Source organism: Aythya fuligula, chromosome 1, assembly GCF_009819795.1.
Source record: "Aythya fuligula isolate bAytFul2 chromosome 1, bAytFul2.pri, whole genome shotgun sequence".
In the NCBI taxonomy this organism is placed as follows: domain Eukaryota; kingdom Metazoa; phylum Chordata; class Aves; order Anseriformes; family Anatidae; genus Aythya; species Aythya fuligula.
The window spans coordinates 183,951,831-183,975,635 of NC_045559.1; the positions used below are offsets into that span (position 1 = coordinate 183,951,831).

The following is a 23,805-nucleotide window of genomic DNA, read 5'->3' on the forward strand; positions in this document are numbered from 1 at the left end:
GTAACTTCATTTCTGGCATAAGCATTTTTTTAGGTACAATTTCTATGATTCAGAACTACTTTCTCTTGTAGAAATGTTAAATAAACTAGTATCTGAAAGCTTTTCCATTTGGAGATCCATAGATGATTTCCCAGTCCTTGGTCTCACCCCCACCTAACTGCAATGCACTCCACTGATGGCTTATGCCTATGGCCACTGGCATAAAGCCGCCTTTCCCAGCACATCCCCTGAGCAGTTTCTCATTCTCTTTACTTTCTGTTTTCACGGGAGGGGCAGAAAGTATCTAAACAAGATCTCAAAAAGAAGCAAATAGTTTGGGAGTGCATGTCCTTTTCCCTTGTTAAAGTACATTCCGCTGGAGTAACTTTTGTCCGCATCCTTTCATCCTGTAATCATTTGTCAAAGTTCTCCAAGAAGACCCATTTGTACTACTTTTTTTTTTTTTTTTTTACTTAAATGGGAGCCATTACCTGTAATAGAAAAAGAAAGCCAGGGCTATCTGAAAGATTATGAAGATAATGGTTGTACACTGAATAACCTGATGCCAGAGAGGGAAAAAAAAGCAACCACACACACAAAACAAAACAAAAAACAAACAAGCAAACAAACAAAAAACCAGGGATGATCATTTTCACTTACAAATTCACTGGAGTGTCAGGGAAAAAAGTAACCCTCAAAAACTAGGACTGAAATGCATAATTCTTTTTTTTTTTTCCTCCATTAAGTGTCCTAACTAGGCAATAACTACTTAACGTGTTTTCTCAGAGCCTCTCCTTCTGGAGAAATACAATACTCAAGGGACAAAAAAGAGGCTTAAGCGTTAGAAATTAGGAATGTTTCTACTCTGGACTAATTTATTGACTGTCAGAACAGTCCTATTTTGAGTTTAAATCCTCAGAAGTAGAGTATTAAATCCATTTCTCCTACTTCATTAATAGTTGCAGACACTGAGGTGGACAGACAACACCTTTTACTCTGATCAGGGTTATGAAGGGAGTGATGTAATTTTGTTCTTTGAATTAAATGCTATGAACTCTTAGGCAACAGGCCAGGGTAAAACATTCCAGATTTTTATGCTTCCCATTAGCTTTTCAATTTTTATATCTTCCCAGACAACATACACATTACTACAGTTGCAAAAAACACGTACAACAAAGCTGTACATTCTGCTATAAAGGCCAGATGCCTAGAGCTGAGTGTTACAACGACAAATCTTAGGCTTACTTGAACTAGCAATATGAACCTTAGGGATTAATGACGGTGTTATAAACAAATAGAAAAGACCACGTGCATATTTAGATATTTAGCTCCTTTTGTGAAAATCTGAAGTGTTGATAAATGACAGAACACATCTTGCATCTCTTGCTACGCATTACATGTAAATCAGTTTACATCAGGAAATAAAAATGTTTTCCTCTTTCCCCAGGTGTTTCCCCAAAAAATACATTAAAAGTCTTTTAAATATTTGGTAGTTCTTATACATTGGTCTGAGTGCATATACTCGTTCTCACTGTTACTAAAGACCTAACTGGTACAGTATAAATAATCTCTTTGACTGAAAGAAAATATATTCCTAATAAAACTCCTTTTTTTTTTCATGGTAATACAACAGTAGTCCAGAGAAAACCAACATTTGAAAGCTACAGACGTGGAGATCCAAGCTATCCTTTTTTTTTACATTGCATCTTTGAGTGCTGAGTTAACTATTCTCAAGGAGAAGATAAAGAGCCATTTGCAGAAGTTGTTTTGTACTTAGATGAAACAGAAACTATCTTCTTCCTCTTATTTTTAACTATTTACATTATTGTCACCAGGCTTCTCTAATGTATTATGGCGTTTAATAACACATTTTGGAATGCAGCACAGGAGATTAATTAATCCTTTATTTCTAAAAGCATTTTACTGACTACAAATGACTTGAATATGTTTACTACCACCCCAATTTTTTTCTCAGCATGCTTGAACCTACAACACAAGAGGAGGAGCATGTATCGCTCCCCAAGCCACAATGCTTCCTGAACCCAGCATTCTCAGCCCTCCTTATCCAATGCTAACCTGATTATTTATGTTGCAATTCTCACATTTACCACTGAAAAATGTTTTTAGGGCATTCCTTTCAGTTAAGGAGGAGACATACAATCCCAATGATACATCATCCCATCTAGCCTGTGTCAATCTCTACAACACCCTTTTACATCCAGATGTGCTTAATAAATTTCCTTGTTAATATTCATCCCTTCTGCCACCATTTCAATGAAGTCAAAAAGCTCAAACTAGAGCATATATTTTCCATTTGTTCACTAACGTTCTAAGAACACAGAATCAAAATTTATTTGCCTTAAGTATATTCTGCATTCATTAAAAATATAACATTTATTTTTTCCTAAAGGATTTGTCATGTTTTGAACTATTAATACATCAATAAAGGATATATAGGAAGAATAAAGAACAAGCTCACCACAGAATAACGAGCATCAGACTGAAAGTTCACATTTACACTAAACCTATTCCACAGCCAGTAGTAGTCTTGCCCTGCACCTTTTTTTCTCTCTCAGCTCTCCCGTATGGCCTTACACCTTCACTTACATCAGCACAAAGCTGGTTGTCACCCAGTGGCATGGTAGCTGGTTCAATTCACTGATTTAACAGAAATTGACTTTTTTCTTTTTATTGCCAGATAAGTTTTACAAAGGCTAACCAACTCAGAAGTAAGAATCCACATCTGGCAGAGGAAATGAGCTGTACAGTCAGCTCAAGACACACGATGTAACTTAACCCTCAGTCTTGCTTCACAATATGCTCAGTAACACTAGTAAAGCATTAATACATACCAAAATCTTTGGTAACATCTTCAGCATTTAGCTTTACTGTCTCTGGTATGGACAGCAGACTGGTATCATTCTTCCCAGGACATTCATCATGGTCAGAAGAAAAGCTGTGCAAAACCTGTAAACCAAAGACATCGACTGTTGTATATACCAGTGACAGGAGGAGTACAGCACCCAACCCAACAGCTGCAATACCTGAATAATTCTGCATCTCTTACAATAAAAAGTAGTGTTTTCATACATATATTTCTTGTAAACAAGCAAGCTGATAATCTCCATTTCCAATGAAAACCAGATTCCACTCTGCAACCAACACAGGGGAATACACGGGCAGTAAATGGCTTCAGTAGAATGCAATATGCAAAGCGCCTCAAAAAGGAACGAAGGAGAAAGACCTTTTTATAGTTGGTTTGTTTTAAAAACAACTGTTACACGTATTAACTGTGAATTTTCAGATACTAAGAATGAAATGTAGATTTGCAATGAATAATTGTTCTGCTTTCATATACATGAAGAAAAATTACAATTAAGCAGGAACTCTCCCTTTTCTAACAAAGGACTAAAAGTAATTCTCAATTTTAACTCTTGGGCAAACACTTCAGCACAGGAACTGATTGGACAACATAAGCCAAATTATAACTCTCAGAGCTTTGACAGAAGGGGGAATACAGCTGAGCAAACAAACCCTCAGATAAATAGTTTATTGCAATTCCTAGCTTTGATTTCTCTTTGCATGACTCCCATTGCAGCTCAAGTTAAGCTTTGGTTTTTATTTATTAATTTATATTTTAAATGCAGTGAAAATATTCCTCAAAGGGGGTTATTTTTGAAAATACAGTGTTTTGTAACCTTAGTTCTGTGAGCAGTAACTTTTCAAAATACCCAGATAGGAGCGCCTAGAATGAAAATGGCAGAATTATTTGTTCTTGGCTCAAGGGATCTAAGCATAAAACTAAACAGCTTAGCTGAAATTAAAGAAGAGCATAGCTCTTAAAACCACTTACTATCTCAGCTCTTTCATCCTGTTGCTTTGGTCCAGAAATAGAACTGGTCTCCCTAGCTTTAGAAGAAAGACAGAGAAGTCAGTTCATTTGCCCCTAAGTGAATGTGCCAAACACGTTCAAATAAAGTCATGCTTTGGGAGGATTTTCTTTTGATTATTTTAAAAGCAAATGAAATATGTAAACAAAATACTAACAAAAGTAAGAAAAAGTTGTAACTAAAACATCCTGCAGGTGGGTCTGAGGGACAGCATGCAGTTTCGGAACAGCATAAAACACCCAAAATCATAGCATGTGGCTGCTGCCGCTGCCAGTCCCCTCTCCAGGGGTTACTCATGGCACTACTCCCTATTTTCTTCTGTCATGGGATCTTGAGATCCTCCAAGTTTCTGTAAGGAATTTGACTTTTTCCTTCACCTTCCATTTCCACCAAACAGGAGTATCTTTTCACCCACATTACAAAAGGAGAGCATGAACCCTACTTTCAAGATGCCTTATGAAGAGCTGGATTTTGCAGTAACGCCTTTCGTAAACATGACATCTGGGCTCTGACATGGTATCAAGATTAGTAACTGCAGGCCCTCTTGTAACAGCCAAATGACTCACTTTCTCCTTTTACAGAAGACAGACAGTAGAAAGCCCGTATAAGAACTGCAACCTAGTATGCTCATACAGAAAGTGAGACAATGAGAGTTCAAACCAGAACTCATTACCCAGAAGAGCATCTTAAAGTTATGGGTACTTGCTCTCCAAGTCACATCTTTCTGAAGCCAAGAATACCCCAAATGACATAATTCAGTAGCCTCATGAAGAGTACCACCCCCTACATACTGACGGAGGGGATCCCCAATTCTTGCATGCATTCTTAACATGCTTTAGATGCTTGGCATGCATAGGGTTTACACGTTTGTAGACATTTAGAGTTTCAAAGTCAAATTCCATTTTATCAAAATAAAGAAATTCTACTTGCAGCAACACTTTAGAGATGCTAAACCTCAAGCCTTGACCTAAGTGCCACCTAAGCAGCCATCACCCACTCACTCTCACCCTCAGTTATGCTGGCACTGCTGTTTGTGCAACTGCACAGTAAATAAAGTCCAGGAGTTGCCCTGTCTGAATAACCTAGGAAATAGGGTCTGCAATGGGATGAGTATCTGCCTCCACTGATACAATGGTGAGTACAGCGAGAGGGCTTACAATGCTGAAGCCAGCACAGCTGCTGGGAGGCTTACTCAACAAGCTACGTCCTTAAACACAATAAATATACGCACATGACTTAACCTAACAGGTATCTAGTTTCATGATGGAGCAAATATAAGGAATCATTACCTAATCCTTTTCTAGGCTTTGTTATGTTGTTCCTAAATGAATATTCCTGAAGGCCTTATAAAGAAAAAGGAAACTTTTGGAAAGCAAAGATGCATTTAATTTCATTTCTTCCATTTACGGTTACATTACTTAAAGTCACCGAAAAAGCATCACTGTAAGCATTTAGTCCTTTAAAATAGCTAAGGAAAAAAAAACAAACAAACAAAGAAGTTCACACTCAATGAACTTCCAGTGTCAGAACCTGAAATTTTTATCCCTCAACAACTGTTCATTTTTAGAATTACCTATGATCACTGTTGCACCAAGTGTAGGAGGTGTAGCTAGAGAACTTGACCAGGACATATCTGGATCCACTTCTGCCCCCAGGCTTTCAGAAATACGTTTTGGAGTTCGGACCTAGAAATACATTTATTATTCCTAAACAGAACTCTAAACGTACTAAGGAAAAGAAAGCAAAATGCAGGATTAAAATATTTACCTCCAAAAATTTTGGTGTGCAAAACAAGCTTCCATATGGTCCTAAAAAACATTATGTAATAGGGACAAAAAGTTTAGTCTAAGAAATGAGGACTTATATATACAGATATCAGATATTTTGTAAAACTAAAAAGTGAAAATACAAACCAGGAATATTACTTTTCTGCGGTGTTCTGAAAGCATTCCTTAAAATAGCTGGGCTGCCAACAACAAAAAATAATTTCACTCATCAATTTCTGAAAGTAATAAATATTTATAGCAGATATTATATACTTTACTGCCTCCATTATTTTCTCTTTGCAATCATAGCTGTTTCTCTGACTAAATCAAATGTAGATTTCTTCTAACCACCAGTTAGTACTTCAAAGCTTACCACGTTTGTGTCAAACTATAAAATGGTTCTTTTGTGAAATGTTAATTTTCAATGCTTGTCTGACAAATATTATACTAGATTTCAATACAATTTATGCATTTTTAACATGCTGTATGAAACCATGGAAATTGGCCCAATTTATTTTAATTAAATAAATAACTTAGCTGTTCTTTATAACCAACATGAACACTTTGAGCAGATTAAATGGAAAAATACGCTATCAGATGTAGAAACTGAGGCCATTACTAAAAAAAATCACAGTAAATATAACAAATAGCTTTACAAGTTACTACTTTAGAAGCACATGGTACAGCACTACTGCTATTTCTTGCACTGGATATTCAGGACTTGGGAAGCTGTAATAACGTTAACAACTGTCACATGCCAGCTACACAGGAGTAGAAAAATAGATAGCAAGAACACCTACAAGCAAAGCTTCCAGATCTAGCAAGCATTTTATTTTCAATTCTTAGCAACTTATAAGTATCTGAAACATACAAAATATGAAAGATTTATTCACTGCTCTGAAGAAGTCTACCAGATGAATACAGCGGTTTTAATACTGTTTTTTTTTTTGCTTAAAATCCAGTTTATTCTATACTGCATTGACACATCGGGATACCTGGCAGCAAGGAAATTGTGGCAGGTGCCAAGAGGAGAAGCTAGCATTTCATTTTCTTGATCTCTTTTTCTTCCTATGATACTTGGACTTGTAAAATTCTCTCTGCCTAAAAAATATAATATAATAATCAGCACAATCTTGCAGTAACTGTTTCAATTTTGTAAAGTGTAAATATAAGCTTTTAAATATTATACAAAGCCTGATTTTTAGTACCAAAAATCACATCTCATGCAACCTTCTCTAGTGTTTCGAGCATATCCAATTCTATATCCAGACAAAAATCAATATATTTATGCCAAACGCACACATACAACCAAAAATAAATCATTTTGTCAGCTTATTTGATAAATGTTTCAGTGTACTTCCAAGATATTAGTCAAGTTACATACTCAGTTTTAGTACAATATACTGCATTGTGTATGTCTCGTCCTTGCAGAAGGTACCAGTAGAAGAAACTTGATACACAAAAGCATGACTTTTCATCATCTCTCTCTCAAATTTACTTAAGACATAAAGAATTCTAATTAAGAATTCTTATATTAGAATAAGCAGCATTAAGTAAAATATACATAGATATATATTTCTGGAATTGTTCTTGGAGGTGCTGCCTGTGGTACTAGCAGATATTTGTATGCTGCCTATCTGCATATAGAAGAGGAAGTGTGCACCCCAAAGCAGCAGAATCCTCTCAACAATGAACCTCTCACACGTGCAAGCATCCACTCAAAACAATTCCCAGTCAGAAATTTCCAAGTGATTTCCATCTCAGACATTACACCTAGGTTTCCGTATTTCTCTCTGCTTCTAAACTCCTGAGTCCACAGCATGCCTACATCCCAGTACCACATCAAGGTGAAATCCATCAGCTTCCATCCATGCTCTCGCTTTCACAAGAAGGAAACCCAGGAGCTGACTCCAAGCAAGAAAACTGTGATAGAAAGACCACAGGCCAGCCACAGGTTGCCACTGAAACTTTAGTAATACTCTTCTTCCTTTCACTAAGGAGCGTAAACAAGCATCCACAGAGCTAAAGTAACCCCTTTGAAACAGAAAGGGGTTTCAAATGAGACAGTAAGTCTCCTTTGTTTCCATCTTAGGAACTGCTACAAAGAATTCATTAGGGACTTAACGCTGTGAAAGTCTCAATAGCTAGAGTTAGAAGAAACACGGGTCACCTAAGTTGAGCACAAGTTCAACAATAAACTTAAAATAAACGAACAGAGTAACAGCATTCCCTGGAAGCAATGGTGTAAAGCTGTATTTGAACAGAAACAGTTTGACACCTTTAAAAGCTCTGCTTTAGGATCTAAGAACAACTCTAGAAATAAGGAGTGTCCCATGTAACCTGTTTAGAAAAGCTTATCTTGTCAATAGGAGTACACAACACAGGCACAGTAGATGTACAAATGAGATACTGCAGGAAAGGGGTTCAATATTCTTCCATAGAAATGTTTCTTACATACAACATTACATATATTCTCCATAGCAATTATTCATCTTTCTATCCAAGGATGGGTACCATGACTAGCTGGTATATTAAAAAGGAGCAGAGTAACATGCACTTTTATGATGTACTTGGGATTTGGAAATAATGTCATGAAAAATACCAACACAGAACTTACTCTCTTCCATTTGGAAAGGAGTTCCGTCACTTTTTTTCCATGTCTTACAGTTTTGCTATGTCAAAGAGCTTAGTATTTTAAATCTTTTTAAGATAGCTTAATGAGCTTCCTATTATCTCATATTTCAGCATGATAAATATCATCCTCCCTTGTGGAAATATTTTTCAAAGATTTTGTGTAAAACCAAAGTCACACATAGTAAAATTCACTCTGGTTCTCAGTCACCACAGCACACCAAGTTCATATAATCCTTGTATTAACAGAACGTAGAGTATTAGGACTAGGATAGGTTTTCTACAGAGAACTCTTCGTGTATGCATGCATTATCAGCTTACTGTCAGGCTGAATTCATTAACATTAACTCTGCATTTTTAGAAGTTGTCTTCATGAGTCTACCAAGAATAAACATTTTGCTTGTACAATTTCTGCAGTAACATTATCTATCACATTAAGAGTCACCAGCAAAAAACAAAGGTTTTAAAAAAAAAAAAAAAAAAGGTCCCTCATGTCTGGAGCACACAAGAAGCCTTTAAACACACTGTTTTGCAAAAATGTACTCACTTGTTCCTATTTTTTTCTGATCTAGTTCTCTTCCAGGAGAAGAAAAAGGTGGCATTATCGTATTTTGTTCTTTAAAAATCGGTGGAGTTGATGTCAGCTGGCTGTATGTGAAGGGTTTTGCCTTTGGAGTTTTAAAAGAAGTTTGATCGATGGGACTATCAAGTTCTAACAATTTAGGTTCATATGGGGGTGCTTCTGAACTGAGTTCTTCAAACCAGTTGAGACTTATAGGCCCTAAGTCTGTGAAGAAAAACAGAGAGAAACACATTAAAAAAAAAAAAAAAAAATGAACCCTGCCAAATCTCATGCAAACATGGTAATAAGTTCATATGTTATTAAACTGTATTTCCATATTAAAACGGCAATCTTCATTCCATATGACATGCACAAAAGAACATCATAATTAGTCATAAATTCACACAAAATTAGTGCTCTATACAGAATGTGAAAATTTATTAGGCGTTCATATGCTAGCAGGAAAATACTTTACCCCTTCCAGCATTAACAGTTTAACTTTACTCCTTTCCAACTGGACTTGATGATCTTGGAGGGCTTTTCTACCCCAAATGATTCTAGGATGCCATTGCAATAATTCTACTTATTATGATTCTAGACAGCTCCTAATTCTGTTACCCATAAGTGTTAAGAAAAAAAAAAAAAAAAAAAAAGTCCGCTAAACTTCTAAGACAATTAGTAAAACTAACCAAAGAGCAGATAAATAGCTAGTTTGCTTAAAACGTTTTAAGTTTAGTTTATGCCTTATTTTTCTCAGACCGGCAAGCTAAACAGGTTCCTTTTAACTTTGAGATATACTACTGTTGACACATTTGGCAAAAGACTAAACTTGGCCTGCCTGCAAGTACATAAGGAAACCCAGGTGAAAAAAAAAAGTACAAAAAAGCAACTGAACACACATTCTGAAAGAAACTACAATTGTATATAGATGGCAATTCCAAAAATGGCAAATAGATTTGGGGCAAGTACAACAGCTAACAAGATGCGCAGTACTTCTATGTGGAACATACAGCTTACAGCAAATGTGTATAAAATACCAGTGTCCAGAAAGCAACCCTAACAGCACATGTTCAGCGTGGTCATGCTGTACCTGAATCACTGCAACGCGTCTTAAATATTTCAAAGAAGGTTGGTCTTTCCCCAGATCTGCAAGCCATTTTCGTATCCGTACGTTCACTGGAACGCGTGTTGAGAAACCTGTGGAGAGATAAGATAAGATAAGAGATAAGAGATAAGGCTCAGCCTGGCGGCCCAGTCCCGTGAGGTGCGCAGGGCAGCTCCTAACCCTGCCCTGCTGCATCCCTGGGCGGGTGTGATGGGGCTGGGCGGTACTGCCTGCACTAATGGTGACTGGGGTATGAAAACAAGAGAGTGTGAGGACTTATGTTGGAGATAATATGAATATTGAGTGAATACTGGAGGAAATGCATGACTGGGAGGGTATTTTTGAAGTGTTCCAGGTAGGGCGAGCCGCCCACCGCCACTCCTTCACACCAGGCCAGCGACAGCCCGGTGTGTCCTCACACGGCTCCTCACACACCACGAGCTCCGAGGGGCCCGTGAGGCACTGCCAGCTTCACAGGAGGGCCACAGACCCTCATACCCTTTACGCCAGCTGCTGAAAGCCAAACACCTGACGACATATAACATTACAACGCACGCTCTTTAAGCCACTCAACGCAAGCCTGACGAGCCGGGAGCCTCCCCCGAGCTCCAGCAGGGCAGGCAGCCCACCTGCCTCGCCCCTCACCACCCTCATCCCGGGACCTTTTTACCTCCCTCCGGCCCCCGGCAGGGCACGGGCACGGCGGCCGCATCGCCTCACGCGCGGGGCCGCGCTCCGCTGCGCGCCCCCGAGCCGAGCCGAGCCGCGCGGCCCCGCGCCCGCCGCCGCCGCCGTTCCAATCCCGGCGCCAAGGCTCCGTCACGAGGGGCGGGGAAAATGGCGGCCGCCCCCTCGCCTCAGCGCCTGGCGGGAGGGTGGCGCCGGGCTCGCTCCTCCCCTCAGCGCTTGGCGGGCTGAAGGGGTGGAGGAAAAAAAATGAGCCAAAACAGAAGTTGTTGTGTAAATGCATGCCCTCCACGTGCCATTTTCCACGATACAAATTAATCGTCCTCCCCTCTACAAGGATGTGTCTGTGGTGGCACCGGTGCTGTGTATTGGCACAGCGCTGGGTTCACTGCAGGTGTGGGTGTCAGCAACTCTGAGGGATAATAAAATGTTTCTGCCCGAGTTCTCCCTAACAGTAGCAGGATGCAGAAAACCTATTTCTAGAGTAATTCTCCTTGAGGAGGATTTTTTTTTTCTCTTTGATAAAAGGCTGCATAAAATAACCCATGTAACAGCTGTCTCATATAAAAAAAATAAATCAAAAAACCCCAACCTTATTAGAAAGTAAATGGGAAAAAAAAAGGCTTAGATATGAAGAAAAAAAGTATGCTGTATGAAAATAACTGTTCACCCCTTCCCAGAAAATGCCTTGCTGACTAGATATCAACCCTCTACGTTCATTGATCTTGCTTTTCAGTCCCTGTACTCTGATCCAAACGTCGTCCTTCTTCTATTCACACATTCCTACACGCATGCAGGGCCAAGGGTTGTATCCAAGGTTGACATGGTCCGATGTTAATGGCAGTTAACATCAATGTCCCCCCCAAAAAAAGTCTCCAGAAGTCTTACAGCAAGCGGTACTGTGGTGGAGTGTCATTGCCTGGGAGGATCTCAACCCAATCTCTTTAGTTAGGTGCTTTTGTAGGCATCAAAACATGAAGTTTATTATAGATGTTGTTTTTATGGCTAGTATAAAATACTGCTTTCCTCTGGATACACGTCCATTCCCATTTTGACCCTTGATACCTCTTGGCCTCAGCAAGGAGTCTATAAAATAACTTCAAACAGGGTGGAAAATTCTTCCAATAGCCAATTTTTGGTTAGCTATCTTTCAGTCTAGCTACACGTCCACCTGCTCTTGTGTTATAAAAGGGCTTCTGCATACCTATCCATACCAGTCATTATTTTACAGTTTTATCATGACTCCTTACTCATGTGTCACCTTCTTCAGATTCTCTTCACATGATAGTTTTTCTGCATCCCTTCTCCTCCCAGCAAATTTACTTAGTTTCCTTTAATCCTGCAGAGCCCCGTGGAGGTGCAATAACTGCTTCTTCCCATAGCATTATAGAAGAAGCCATACCATTGTTTTGGGTGATAGCACGTAGTTTCAATTTTATTCTTCATCTGCTTCACAATTCTATTTACTTCCCCCTCCCCCTTTTTTTTTCTGTTGATACGGATGGTGCTTTGAAAACCTAAACATAGTGTGCAACCTTGACCCATCTTGTTTTTAACTATGAGTGTGCATTTCCTGAATCTTAATCCCATTTTGTTTTGTAAAAAATTTGTTTTCTACCAAGAATTCAGACACTTGAAAGGATCTTTTTCAGATACAGTGTTAAAGTTTAAAGGTATCGTCCCTACCAGTTCCCCTCTAGCCCTTCCTTTGCTGGCCCATTGGATTTTATAATGCAACACTTTTATAAAGATGATGAGGAGTCATGCAAAGCATCACAGCAAGTCCAAGGATTTGGGGATTCTTTAGTCTCTAAAGATTCACATACTCTGTTTACATGATTTAATAATGTTAATTATGTTACCTTAAAATTGACGTAAATAAGGTGATGTAATTACCAAAGGACTATTAGTCTAATATGCAAGTACTTGTATTGCTATAATTTATTTTATTACACAGATATTAAGCCACTTTTCCTGGTGTAACTTTTTCCTCTGGAGTCTTGCAGGAACCGAAGTATACCCCATCTTTTTTCTAAAACAACAGGGTTGATAGAAAAGCCGTGTATGTGGGCAATCCTTCAGTGATGGGGGTGTTCAGAACTTTTAGCAATGACAACGACTTCTTTTAAAAGACTAACGACCCACGTTCTTCACTCTGCTTGTGGCATACCCAGTTTATCTGGGTTTTGTTTGTTTCTAAGACCCCTTTTCCTTTTTTTTAAGACCTTTAATGGAGGGAATGGTTGGCAAGCAGACTTTCTGTCACCGTGAGAGCTCCGTTTGCCCCAGCTATGGCTGAGCTATGTCTGTTCAGTCTCCGCAGGGTCTTGCAGGCTGGTGCAGCTTTCTGATCGCCGATTACTTCTCGGTGCTCACAAGTCTGCAGAGACCTTCACTGACTCACAGCTTCCTGAATAAATGAGCCTTTACAGGGCCCAAGAGGCATCATCACATCTAACCCTGGAGCAGCATTTCTTACATGAAGCCACCGATGAAGCCTCCAGAAGCAGAGCAGCTTGGGCCATGTGCCCTTGGCAAAAGGGCAGGCGAGCTCTGTACCCCAAATTAAGTACGGGAGGAAAGCCTATGGCTGGAGCAGTGGTTTCATGGCCGGGGACAATCAGAGAGCAGAGGGTACAGCAGGCCTGGCAGCCCTCCCGTGCAGTCAGCCCCAGCCAGCTGGGCCCAATTTCCCCATCAATCAGCAGCAATTAACACCAGCTCTCCAAGACCAGATAAAGGCAGGGCTGGGAGCCCTCCTAGAGCTGACTTCTCTGCAGGTGTGAGCATGGAGGGCTTTGTCTACCCACCCTTCAGCACCTACCAGAGCTTTAGGGGTGGCCTGACACCACATGGTGGCAGGGACCCGGTGCTGAAGCAACCCAGCTGGAAGCAGAGCAAGAGCACAGGGCTCGGTCCCTTCCCTGGGACCCCCACCCCACTGCCCTCTGAATACTTGGACAGCTGCCACCGGGCCCACCTGAAGGCCCTGCTGTCCCAGGTGAGCCCAGGGCTGACCCCACGGCTTCGCCGAGCCAACACCAGGGAGATTGGGGTGCAGGTGAACCCCCGGGCCGATGCTGCTGTGCAGTGCTCGCTTGGGCCTCGCACGCTGCCTGCCGGCCGCCCCCTCAACCCTGCTGGCCTCTATGCTCGTGGGCGCATGGCCCTCTACTCACCTGTGCCGGACCGCCGCCTCTTCACCATGCCCGAAGCTGCGGGGTTCCGTGAGAAGGATGAGGCGGCTGCGGCCAGCCCTGAGAAGCAGAAGGCAGAGGATGGTGGCAAGAAGCAGCAGGACGGCCAGGCAGCGGCCGCTCCACCGACCGAGGGACAGTCGAAGGCGTCACAGGAGGAGGCTGCAGCCCCTGGCCGCCAGGTGGCTTTCCAGGTGTGCAGTGGTGCCCACCCCAGCCTCTGTCTTTGCTCTGCACCCTCCACAGCCCCCCTTGCCTCCAGGTTTGAGCCCCCTGGCCATGGAGGCGGGTGGTGGTGTGAGGGGAGCTGGGCCTGGGGGCTGCTGAGTGACCCTGATCTCCCCGCAGTTCTTGGAGCAGAAGTACGGCTACTTCCACTGCAAAGACTGCAAGACCAGATGGGAGAGTGCCTATGTGTGGTGCATTTCTGGAAGTAACAAGGTAATTGATGTGTAACAGCAAGTCTTTTCTTGCTTCTGATGCTTGTAAGTACAACACAAAATCTGAGAAATTGTTTTTGGCACAAATCTAGGACACCCGTATTCAATATCCTGAAGAAATCTCAGTAGTAACTGAAAACTTGTTGTTCTTAGGTGTACTTCAAGCAGTTCTGTCGCAAATGCCAGAAGGGCTACAATCCCTATCGTGTGGAAGCAATCCAGTGCCAGGTAGGTTACAGTATTTTTTTTTTTTTTTTTTTTTTGTACAGTAGGTTTTTGTCTTACGGTAAGACTGCCCAAGTTTGTCATGAACTCTGATAGTTTACAGTTTCTGAATTTCTTACTGACTTTATCTGGAAGAGAACTTGCTGTTGAAGTACTAGAAAACTTATTTGGGAATGGTGTAATGCCATAGGTCTCCATAGTGTGAATAGTTGTCTCTTGCTACACCATCTTGTCCTGCCACATGCAGGATAGGTAGGGTTTTGATGAGTATTTCTAGGTGAGAAGGCTCTTAAAACTTTACAGCTTTTTTTTTTTTTTTTTTTTGCCACAAAAGTTCTTTTAAGCATATCAACTCAAGTATGATCCTATGATTAAGGGAAAACAGGTGTCAGTCTAATATAAAGCGCACTTCTTTAATCTACTACTAATGTTTTTCCTAAGACCTGTTCGAAGACTCGTTGCTCCTGCCCTCAGAAGAAGAGGCACATCGATCTCAAGAGACCTCATCGCCAAGAGCTTTGTGGCCGCTGCAGAGGCAAGAGGCTGTCCTGTGATAACACTTACAGCTTCAAATATATTGTCTGATCTGCGTGCCCCATTTTGCATTTGCACTTTGTCAGTCTTCTTGCAATGTTTTGACCTTAGGCTTTTGACCTGGCATTGGATAATGGATAAGGACTTTTGTATTTATAAGATATTTAACTGTTATATATGTTAATAAAGTTCAATAAAAGTTTGCACTAGTTTATTACCCATGGTAATTTCCCATTATCTAGTTTCCTTTTGCTGTAATTAAAGAAGAAAGTATCAAAGAGGAAAGTATATATGGAAGGAAATGGAACCTGTTCAATTTTCTAAAGAAAACATGCTTTGCTTTCAGTCTACCTTTTAGGTAACTTCTCCCTTCACTCAAACTGAACTAGTGTGGAAGATACAAATAATGCTCTCGTGTATGAAGTCTGTGGTAAATATATCTGCATGTGTTTGTTAGAGCTCATACTACTGTCCTCCTTGCCACATGTGTATTTAAAAATCAAGCACCACTTTATTTATTCTGGCATATGGTCCTTGATTCATGTCTGTAAGGTAGGAGGGAAAAGTGTAAGCTAACATCTCACTCTTTTTGAGTTATCTGGGATGTAGTGTAATAAATTCTATAGAGGTAATGTGTACTAATATCACTAAAACAGCTCCTACTGCCTGCCAATTAGAGTAAAAGCTGAGACAGAAGCTTCCTAGTCATATAAGGTGTCTCAAATGTAACAAGTGAATAACTGGGTCAGCTTTCATGAAGACAAAATGCAGTCAGAATCCTACTCAAAATACCTCTTCTATTGAAGTACAGTGAGGTTTTCCTACAGGTCATGTCTTCCCAGGGCTTCAGGGAGGCTTTGATGGGAATATGATGACTTGTATTCTTCTTCAAGTCTAGAAATGATGCAAGGGAATTCAGATTACAGCATGATGGCCTTTGTTGTGTATGTGAAGCACTACAGAATAGTTTAGGTTGGAAAGAACCTCAGGTCTGTCCCCATCTCTGTGCAAGATCAATTGCATCACATTGTACAGGGTCATGGATTCAATTCTACCTGCAGGCCAGTAACAAGTGGGGTACGCCAGGGGATATGTCCTGGGACCTGTCCTACTCCACTCCAGTGCCATGAAAGAGGCAGCAGCATGCGCATGGCAAATCTGCAGAAGCTGAGGGAGCCAGCCAACGCAGCTGAGAACAGTGCTGCCATTTAGAGGCATCTCAGCTGACTGGGGAAACACGCTGATGGCAATCTTGTGATATTTAGGAGGGACAAGAAATTCCAATGAGGTGGGCGTGAGCCAGCAGAGGGCAGCAGCACTATCCGGGCTCGTATCGACAGCAGCAGAGCCAATAGAGCTGGGGAAGTGACTGACCATGTCAGTGCTCACCGGAGCACATCTTTTGTCATTATTGTATCTGATCTTGGGCTGTCAATATGTATTTATCAGCTATCATGTGTTCAGTGGAGGTCAGCAAGCTGGCTACAGGTCTATAGCCCTTGCTGTGTGCAGGGGAGGCTGAAGGAAATGGGCTTGTTTGGTGAGAAGAAAAGACTTCAGTGAGACCCAGGGGTAGCTGACAAGTACCATGAGGTGGTTATTACTGAGGAAGCACAGAGCCTGGTTCTTCAGCGTGGCTGTGCGCTCTCCATCTCTGAGGGTTTCAAGACTCAGCTGGATGAAGGCCTGAGTAACCTGATATAATCTCATGGCTGCCCCTGCTTCAAGGGGGCTGGATGATTCCTGTTGTCCCTTTCAACTTGTATTTTCCTGCGTTCTGCAAGATACAACTTGGCAAAGTGACAGAGCCACTCAGAACTTTTACCAACCACTACAATTTTTGCAGACCACCCCAGCTGCAGTTCTGGATAACTTGCAAAAGAGGAAATATGTAACCGATGTTTGAAGACTTCTCTAACCATTGTTGATTGGTTTACGCATAAGAAGAAGTCAGAGATAAATAGTATCACTTTTGGAAAGGATTTGCCCTGTGTTTATTTTGTCCTGCAACTATAATAGGGCTGCAGCGCTCCATGGATTCCACGCCTTTTATGCATCAGTGCAAGTGTTTGGGAGGATCCACTTAAAATTGTGCAAGCAAGCTGAAAAAGGGATAAAGGCGAGAGGGCTTTACTGCATTCCCAGAATTTAGGCTGATACTGCAGGCTGGACAGATTTTCTTCTACCCATAGCATTAGAAAACAAACAAATGACTGAAAACTAACTCTGAAACTAATAGGTCCATTATTGATGTTTTTAATAGAAATAAGCCTTCAACTGGGATTTTTTTTTTTTTTTTTTCAGTTAAGAAACTGCTTCAGTCAGTGTGCTCTTCTGGGTTGAGTTTGACTGTGAAAGAAAATAATCTTTACACTTCTCCCTGGTCGCTTTAACAAACAAGTTCGCCATAAGCCATGAAAAAGGAGACTTTGAGGGGCTGCTTATCATCCATACCGTTGGCAGCTGCACAGATTCAGATAAGAACACAGTCTTCACAACTAGCACATACTCCGTTGTGATTATATGACTTTTATATTTTAGGTAAATGGATGTACGGATCCAAATATCAACCAAAGTTACTTCACAAAAACGGTAAGTGTATTTACAGAGTGAATAAGTTACATAGTTGTCAGAATAAAAGTGTCTCAGATGTGCAACAGATTTACATGCATACATTTAACACTGGACAGCAGTTAAATGTAAGAAAAAGAACGTACAGTTATGACATATATACATTACAAATAAAATAGGACATCTCTTTAAAGAAGCTTAACATGAGAACTTGCATTTCACGTTAATATTTTTACTTTTTATACTCAAAATTTATATTAAATAAAAATATGCATGCATAACAGTTCAAAAGATTTGACTCTGTGATGGGACTTTCTCCTACAAAATGGCAAGTTAAATTAGATCAACCATCCTTTAATATAAATATATTCATAAAAGCAACCCTCTAGTAAAAAGCCATCAAGATCCTTTAAAAAAAAAAAAGAAAAAAAAAGGAAAATCTACCAAGACCATTCATGATACTTGTGGGCCTAAGAACAGACCTCTGCAATATGATCCAGTACCTTCAGAGACAGTAGCCTAGTAACATTAGGAAATGTACTTCGTAGCAGCTCGTTGTTTTAAGATACAGTAATAATATTCAAATTACAGTGTACATTAAATTGTAGTCCATTTACAATTTGTTTCATATACACAGGCTCTCAGCTTTTGACCAACAAGTTTGCGAGATTCTGTGGCCAGCTTCATTCTGCCCATCTTTCACTCAACCAAATAAGAGAAAAAAAGGAAAAAATGTACAAGTTTTTTTTCTTTTTTTTTTTTAACAAAAAATATTATTTCGTGAAGGAAACATTGCACTTCTGCCAACCTAAAATTAATTTGCTATAAAGGAAGTATTGTTCAGTGTAGTAGGCTTTGGTATGCAATGGAAGTCACTTCTTCAGTAGTGAGTTGCAGTTGCTCAGTGAAATGCTAACTGATTTTTTGTGCAACAGAGAACAAGGGATGTTGTCCTGGATGCTCTATGTTACCTTTGTCCTTACAGTATTGCTACACATTTGAAGTTCAGCCCATATCGTTTTAGAAGAAATCCTAAATGTAACAAGAGTGAGTACAGTTTGACCAAACCTTTGTAAGGCTGAGAAGACATTGAGCCACCTCACTCCAGCAGGGCAGCACTCCCAGCTTGAAAGAGGACACGAGACTCCTGTCAGAGACTTGTGCCGGAAACGCTGGAGTCTGGAAGAAAAGTATTGATGACCCGGTAACTCTGGGCTCTGCGAATCATGTCGCGGATCTCGATATTCAGTTCCATTAATTTGGTGCAGATTTCAGTCAGGCTCTGGTTAGAGCCCACCAGTGCATAGGTGCCCGTCTGACCCAAGGTTTGGTGTCGGAAGTAAATGTTCAGTAGTGTCTGGACTTCATCATCAGAGCTACTTCCAAAGATATCATTGGGCCACAAAATCCTGCAATCAAACAGGAAGAGAATGGGTGCATCATTATGGGGTATTAGCACAGAACGAAACCAGGCGATAAAGATCTCTAAAAGGAGAATGGACGTGCACATATTTACAAGCCAAAATAACTCACTGTCTTAAGTGACTCATTTGTTAGTGATATCAGACACGGAAATAACATAAAAGCAAATTCCTATTTTTTAAGAAAACAAAAAAGCTTAAGAAAACTAATTCAAATAAGTGAAGTGAAACTAGGCTGAATGTTAGCTGATGCCAGTGCCATACACTTGCTAAGGAATTGGCTCTATAAAAAGATTCTTAAGAGCCTCAGAGAAGCACTTTTCATCTGTGCTATGCAATTAAACATCATCATTGTGGTAAGCATCTGTGTTTGTATTACCAATTTGATATTGTTACTCGTGGTGCAAAATTAATAGTATCTGTGCCCCACCTACCTTGTTGAAAAAGTATGCAATAAATTATGGTGACCTAGCACATTTAGTATAAAGTTAGGAGGATAATAAATGCATGCTTTTCCAATAACATGGAATTCTAACAGGAACCATGTAGTAAAACTTGCCTGCATTCTCGTATTTGTCGGACGGCTTTAACAAGTTCATTGTTTTTCAAACACTCCAGCATGGACTGAATAGCTGCTTCTGTAGAATTGAATGTGGGCTCAGATTCCACACTCAGAGGCTCAGCTGCAATAGCGGCAGTAGCATCCTTAAGATTTTTCTTCAACTCGCTCAGTTCTCTTGACATATTTAACAGCTGTTCCAATGAGAAGATTATGAGATGGGTATTTTGGTAGGCACCAAAGAGAGTAGTTATTTCGAGTCTGTTCTTATTAGCACATTTGATGTACGCATTATGGAAAAGACACCATTTCAAGACATTTCTTGATCTCTTTGCTCAGTATAAGGAAATAGACTACAGATTTGTGTAGTTTTTTGTCGTGTAGCTTTAAAATGCATTGAGCTTTCTTTAATCTTTTGGCTTACTAACATTCAAGAGCACATCTGAATAATCTTTTATCTTTTATTTCTGCTACTGTTTTCATATTGTGGTGGGAAAGTTTGTGAAAATAACATTTGCTTCTCCTAGCAATGTTGTTGTTATTTATTTACAAAACACATGCAGGATCTGATATGATTAACAGATGGACCAGAATTTTATAGCCCTTTGCCAGGCTAAAAAGTTAAAGATCTACCTTTATATGCTCATATATGCTAGAAATAACCACTGTCTCATGAACTAAAAATGGACCTTCCCTTAAATAATAGCTTATGGTTCCAGCAAAATATGTATAATTTTTTTTTTTGGAGGCCATTCCTCATGTTGTTGCTCTTCATTTCCATAGACTGCATCATTTATAACAATTAATCTAACAAAGTCACCTGTTAAACAGCTACACACATCAATCCGCTAATAAAGAACATAAAACATTTCTAAAATTTAGGCTACTCCAACACCAGATTCCTAGTATCCTGTCTTAGAAGCAAGCAGCCTGGTCACATCACAAGACAGCCTGCAGAACAGTTTCTTAAGACACAATAAATATTCAAGCTCCTTGTACCACATCTAACAAAACAAACCATCTCCATTTACTGGAGAATGTGTAAAATGCCAGAATCCATCATAAGATATACTTCATAGCTTGACATTTTGTTTTATAGCAACAAGCAAAGTGCAATAACTTTTTCTCAGTAGTTTAAAATATATACATTTCGCCAGGAGGAAAAAATATATGGAATGGCAAGTTATGTTACTACCTTTCTTTAAACGATGATCATTTAACTTAAAGTGATCACCTCAAAGTTTTTTCAAAGTTTGTTTTTTATGCACTTGTTGGCAATAAATTTGACTAACAGTATTCTTGTGAAGTGTTTCTTTATGTAAGATACACAGATATATCTAAAACCAGAAAGCTATTTTGGTCAAAAGAGATAGGGTGTTGTGTCAAAAATACTTAAAGAATCCCTGTAAAAATGTCAGAATCAAAAAGACTTGTGAAATTACAGGATTTTGTTAATTACATTTTTAAATACATTTAGCACTCTTGGGAGGCATTTAACTGATTTCACTTTGTTTATCCATTGAACAGGATTAGGAGGTACACTTGCAGTCAAAATATAAAGTACTTCTACACTAAACACCTCGTTTCCATAGGTACATGAGGATGCCAAAACATTTAAAGCTGCTGCAGATGTTTCTAGTACCAGCGTACATACAATGGAGGCAGTTTATATGGCTGGAAATTACAAGACATTACTCCAGAAAAAAAAAAAACAAAACAAAAAAAACAACTCAAATTTGCATCCATATTAAGATGAATTTACCACATTATTTTGTTATTGTCATGATAACAAGTACTCCTGGTCTACATGTCTCCAAAAATCCTGCTGAAGTCAGTCATGATCTTGGAACGGGAGATTTTCTTTATGTGTGAAGAAAGGTCATATCCCCTTAAAAATAAATTCTCAAATAATAAAGAAATCCAACAACTCATTTGCAGATATTTACCCAGCGTGAGCACTTCCTTACATGTAAAGTATGAGCAAAGTTAAGATTCCATATATCATTCTAGTTAATTACCACTGACTGAAATGTCTTTTGAAGACTCAATTTATAGAGGAAACTCATCTCTGACAGTACAGTCAATTACAAAAAATATTGGATCTCAACTAGTCCTTAATGAGGATGCTGGTTTATTGAAGCATTTTGTCTGCAGACTCATGTTCAGGGTGAAATTACGTAGTCTTTGGTGCAAGTCCACAGAAAGAAGAGTAAGAACATGAAGGTAAGGAGTGCTTTCTAGTATAAGACTCTGTAGTGTTTGCTACATACCTCTGGCATCGAACTGACTTCATGCACTTGTCCGATAAGTTTACAGTAGGACTGAAAAAGCAACAGCAGCTGGAAGTGGAGTTTATATAATCTCTGACACAGTTCCAATTGCTAAGGAGAGATTTATAGAAGAACTAATTAATAAAGATCAGTAAGTTGGGATAGTTTCTAATAACAAGTAAAACACATTTGAGATAGTTTATTTCTTAAAAAAAAACCACATTATTTTACTAAAGTATAGTCACGTTCTACTTCAGAAAGCAAGTAATGCACATTCTTCTGCTGGTAAATCATAAATGACATTGAAAATTAAAATTATAATTGCTAGCTGTCATGTAGCACACATCAGCCCCAATCTCAAAGCAGTTTATATAGGTTAGCTTTACTGACCCCACTGCAGCTGGAAAGCACAGGCAGAATATGGGAGAAGTGACTTTGCCATATAGAAGATAAAACTCTAAAAAAAATCAGAAATGGTAAAAGACCTCTTCTGAAAGGATGGAAATCCAATAGAGAAGCAATGAAGTGGTTGTCCAAGAGAGTCAAAGCTCCTGCCTGCTTCTCTGAGAGGCGAAGAGAGGCAAATAAAATCCAGCCAGGAGTGGGATGGAGGAAATGCCAGCTCGTGGATTTCCCACCATCTTAATGAAACCATACAACAGATGAACTGAGTTTCATGTGTAAGAGGACATCTGGCTTCTGTAATTTATTCTCCCAGCTAAGTAGATACTCTTACATGAATACTAACTTGTTTCTTCCGGAGTGATGTGCAGCACCACACAAGAAGTGTGATGTGTCAGACACATCAGAGTAACATGAAATGGGCACGTGTGCCAGAGACACCACGTTAATGCTAATGCTCCTGGTATCTGTGTGTCATCAGGAGGAGGAATCTTGCAGTTCCACAGATGGATCATGGTGGGGAAGGGAGGAATATTTCATCTTTGGCAAACTGCAGAAGTACAAATTCTGCAAGTACAAGTCAAGAAGCTTCCTGTCACTTTAGCAGGAAAGACTTCAAACCACACTTGGTTTGTCTTCTCTACAGGCACAGTGACCAAGTGTGAGCTCAGTGATCTTTCCATTTGCTTGGAGGAACTAGAGCAGAGGTTCATGCCAAACACAGTGGGGAAAAAAAAAAAAAAAAAAAAAAAAAAAAAGATGCTATTAATGACTTTGCTTTCTTAATGCACTTGACACATGCTTGGCCACTAGCATGTATTTTGGCTATTTGCTGAATCAGGGTCAGTGCAAAGGCCAGCACAAATACTAAAAAAAAAAAAGCTCTTTAAAAACATCCTAAGCATTAATTTAACTGAAGTGTTTGTTTACATCCGCTTCAATATGTAAGTGCCAGGGCTCCCACTAATAAGCCAAAATTAGAACCATATCCTTAGCGTTCTGATTCTCAAAATTTCTTTACGAGACAGACAAGCCCAAGGGTTGAGGTCAAAAGAGATGTTCTTTGGAAGACCTCACCTTTGTTCATCAGGCTACCTGGCCACGAACAGTCAACCAAGGGCACTGCCAAAACTTGGCAGAGCTACTTTCCCCCTGAATCCCATCCCGTGGGAGCAGGAGGAGAGCACCAGGTGGTGGTGGGGACAACCTGGCCAGGCACAGCCACAGAGGGGAGAAAGATAGGGAACACTTGGGTGACCTGCTAGTACAGAACTGAATTATGGGCATGGACTCAATCTCCCCCCAGTGGCCAAAATGATGATGAAGGGCATCAAGGACTTGACAAATCAACTTGCTTGGTGACCATTCTCAGTAATTGAGGCCTCACAGAACTGCCAATTTGCATCTATGTTTTGAACCGTCCTCCTCCCACAGTGAAGACTGATTATCTGAAGAACCTCCTGGAAAAGGCTCCGGCTTCTGGCTTCTCTTGAACCATGCTCGGGCATGTCAGAGGCTGGCTGGCTCCCCAGCCTTGGAAGGTGCCAGCAGTGCACTGGCAACGCT

General features: G+C 40.0%; 3 protein-coding genes across 14 annotated transcripts in view; 1 reads left to right on the forward strand and 2 right to left on the reverse strand.

The window, feature by feature from the left end:
- Positions 1-10,018, reverse strand: part of BRCA2 (BRCA2 DNA repair associated) — a 37,253-nt gene extending 27,235 nt beyond the window's left edge. For both annotated transcript variants that reach the window (XM_032204598.1, XM_032204606.1), the window contains exons 1-8: positions 9,919-10,018; positions 8,814-9,053; positions 6,631-6,736; positions 5,783-5,835; positions 5,637-5,677; positions 5,443-5,554; positions 3,833-3,888; positions 2,832-2,946 (exon numbers count right to left, since the gene is read on the reverse strand). In XM_032204598.1, coding sequence (XP_032060489.1) covers positions 2,832-2,946; positions 3,833-3,888; positions 5,443-5,554; positions 5,637-5,677; positions 5,783-5,835; positions 6,631-6,736; positions 8,814-9,053; positions 9,919-9,985 — 790 coding nt within the window. In that variant the 5' untranslated portion in view covers positions 9,986-10,018. The remainder of the gene's footprint in view (positions 1-2,831; positions 2,947-3,832; positions 3,889-5,442; positions 5,555-5,636; positions 5,678-5,782; positions 5,836-6,630; positions 6,737-8,813; positions 9,054-9,918) is intronic.
- A 3,390-nt stretch (positions 10,019-13,408) lies between these two features.
- Positions 13,409-15,067, forward strand: ZAR1L (zygote arrest 1 like). The gene is made up of 4 exons (XM_032202773.1): positions 13,409-14,011; positions 14,166-14,258; positions 14,411-14,485; positions 14,924-15,067. Exons 1-4 carry the CDS (start codon positions 13,409-13,411, stop codon positions 15,065-15,067), a joined length of 915 nt encoding a protein of 304 aa, XP_032058664.1.
- A 2,462-nt stretch (positions 15,068-17,529) lies between these two features.
- The window catches only part of FRY (FRY microtubule binding protein), a 232,797-nt gene continuing 226,521 nt past the window's right edge, over positions 17,530-23,805 (reverse strand). For all 11 annotated transcript variants that reach the window (XM_032207218.1, XM_032207230.1, XM_032207224.1 and 8 more), the window contains 3 exons: positions 21,838-21,948; positions 19,568-19,761; positions 17,530-18,996 (listed from right to left, as the gene is read on the reverse strand). In XM_032207218.1, the coding sequence (XP_032063109.1) occupies positions 18,738-18,996; positions 19,568-19,761; positions 21,838-21,948 (564 nt within the window). In that variant the 3' untranslated portion in view covers positions 17,530-18,737. The remainder of the gene's footprint in view (positions 18,997-19,567; positions 19,762-21,837; positions 21,949-23,805) is intronic.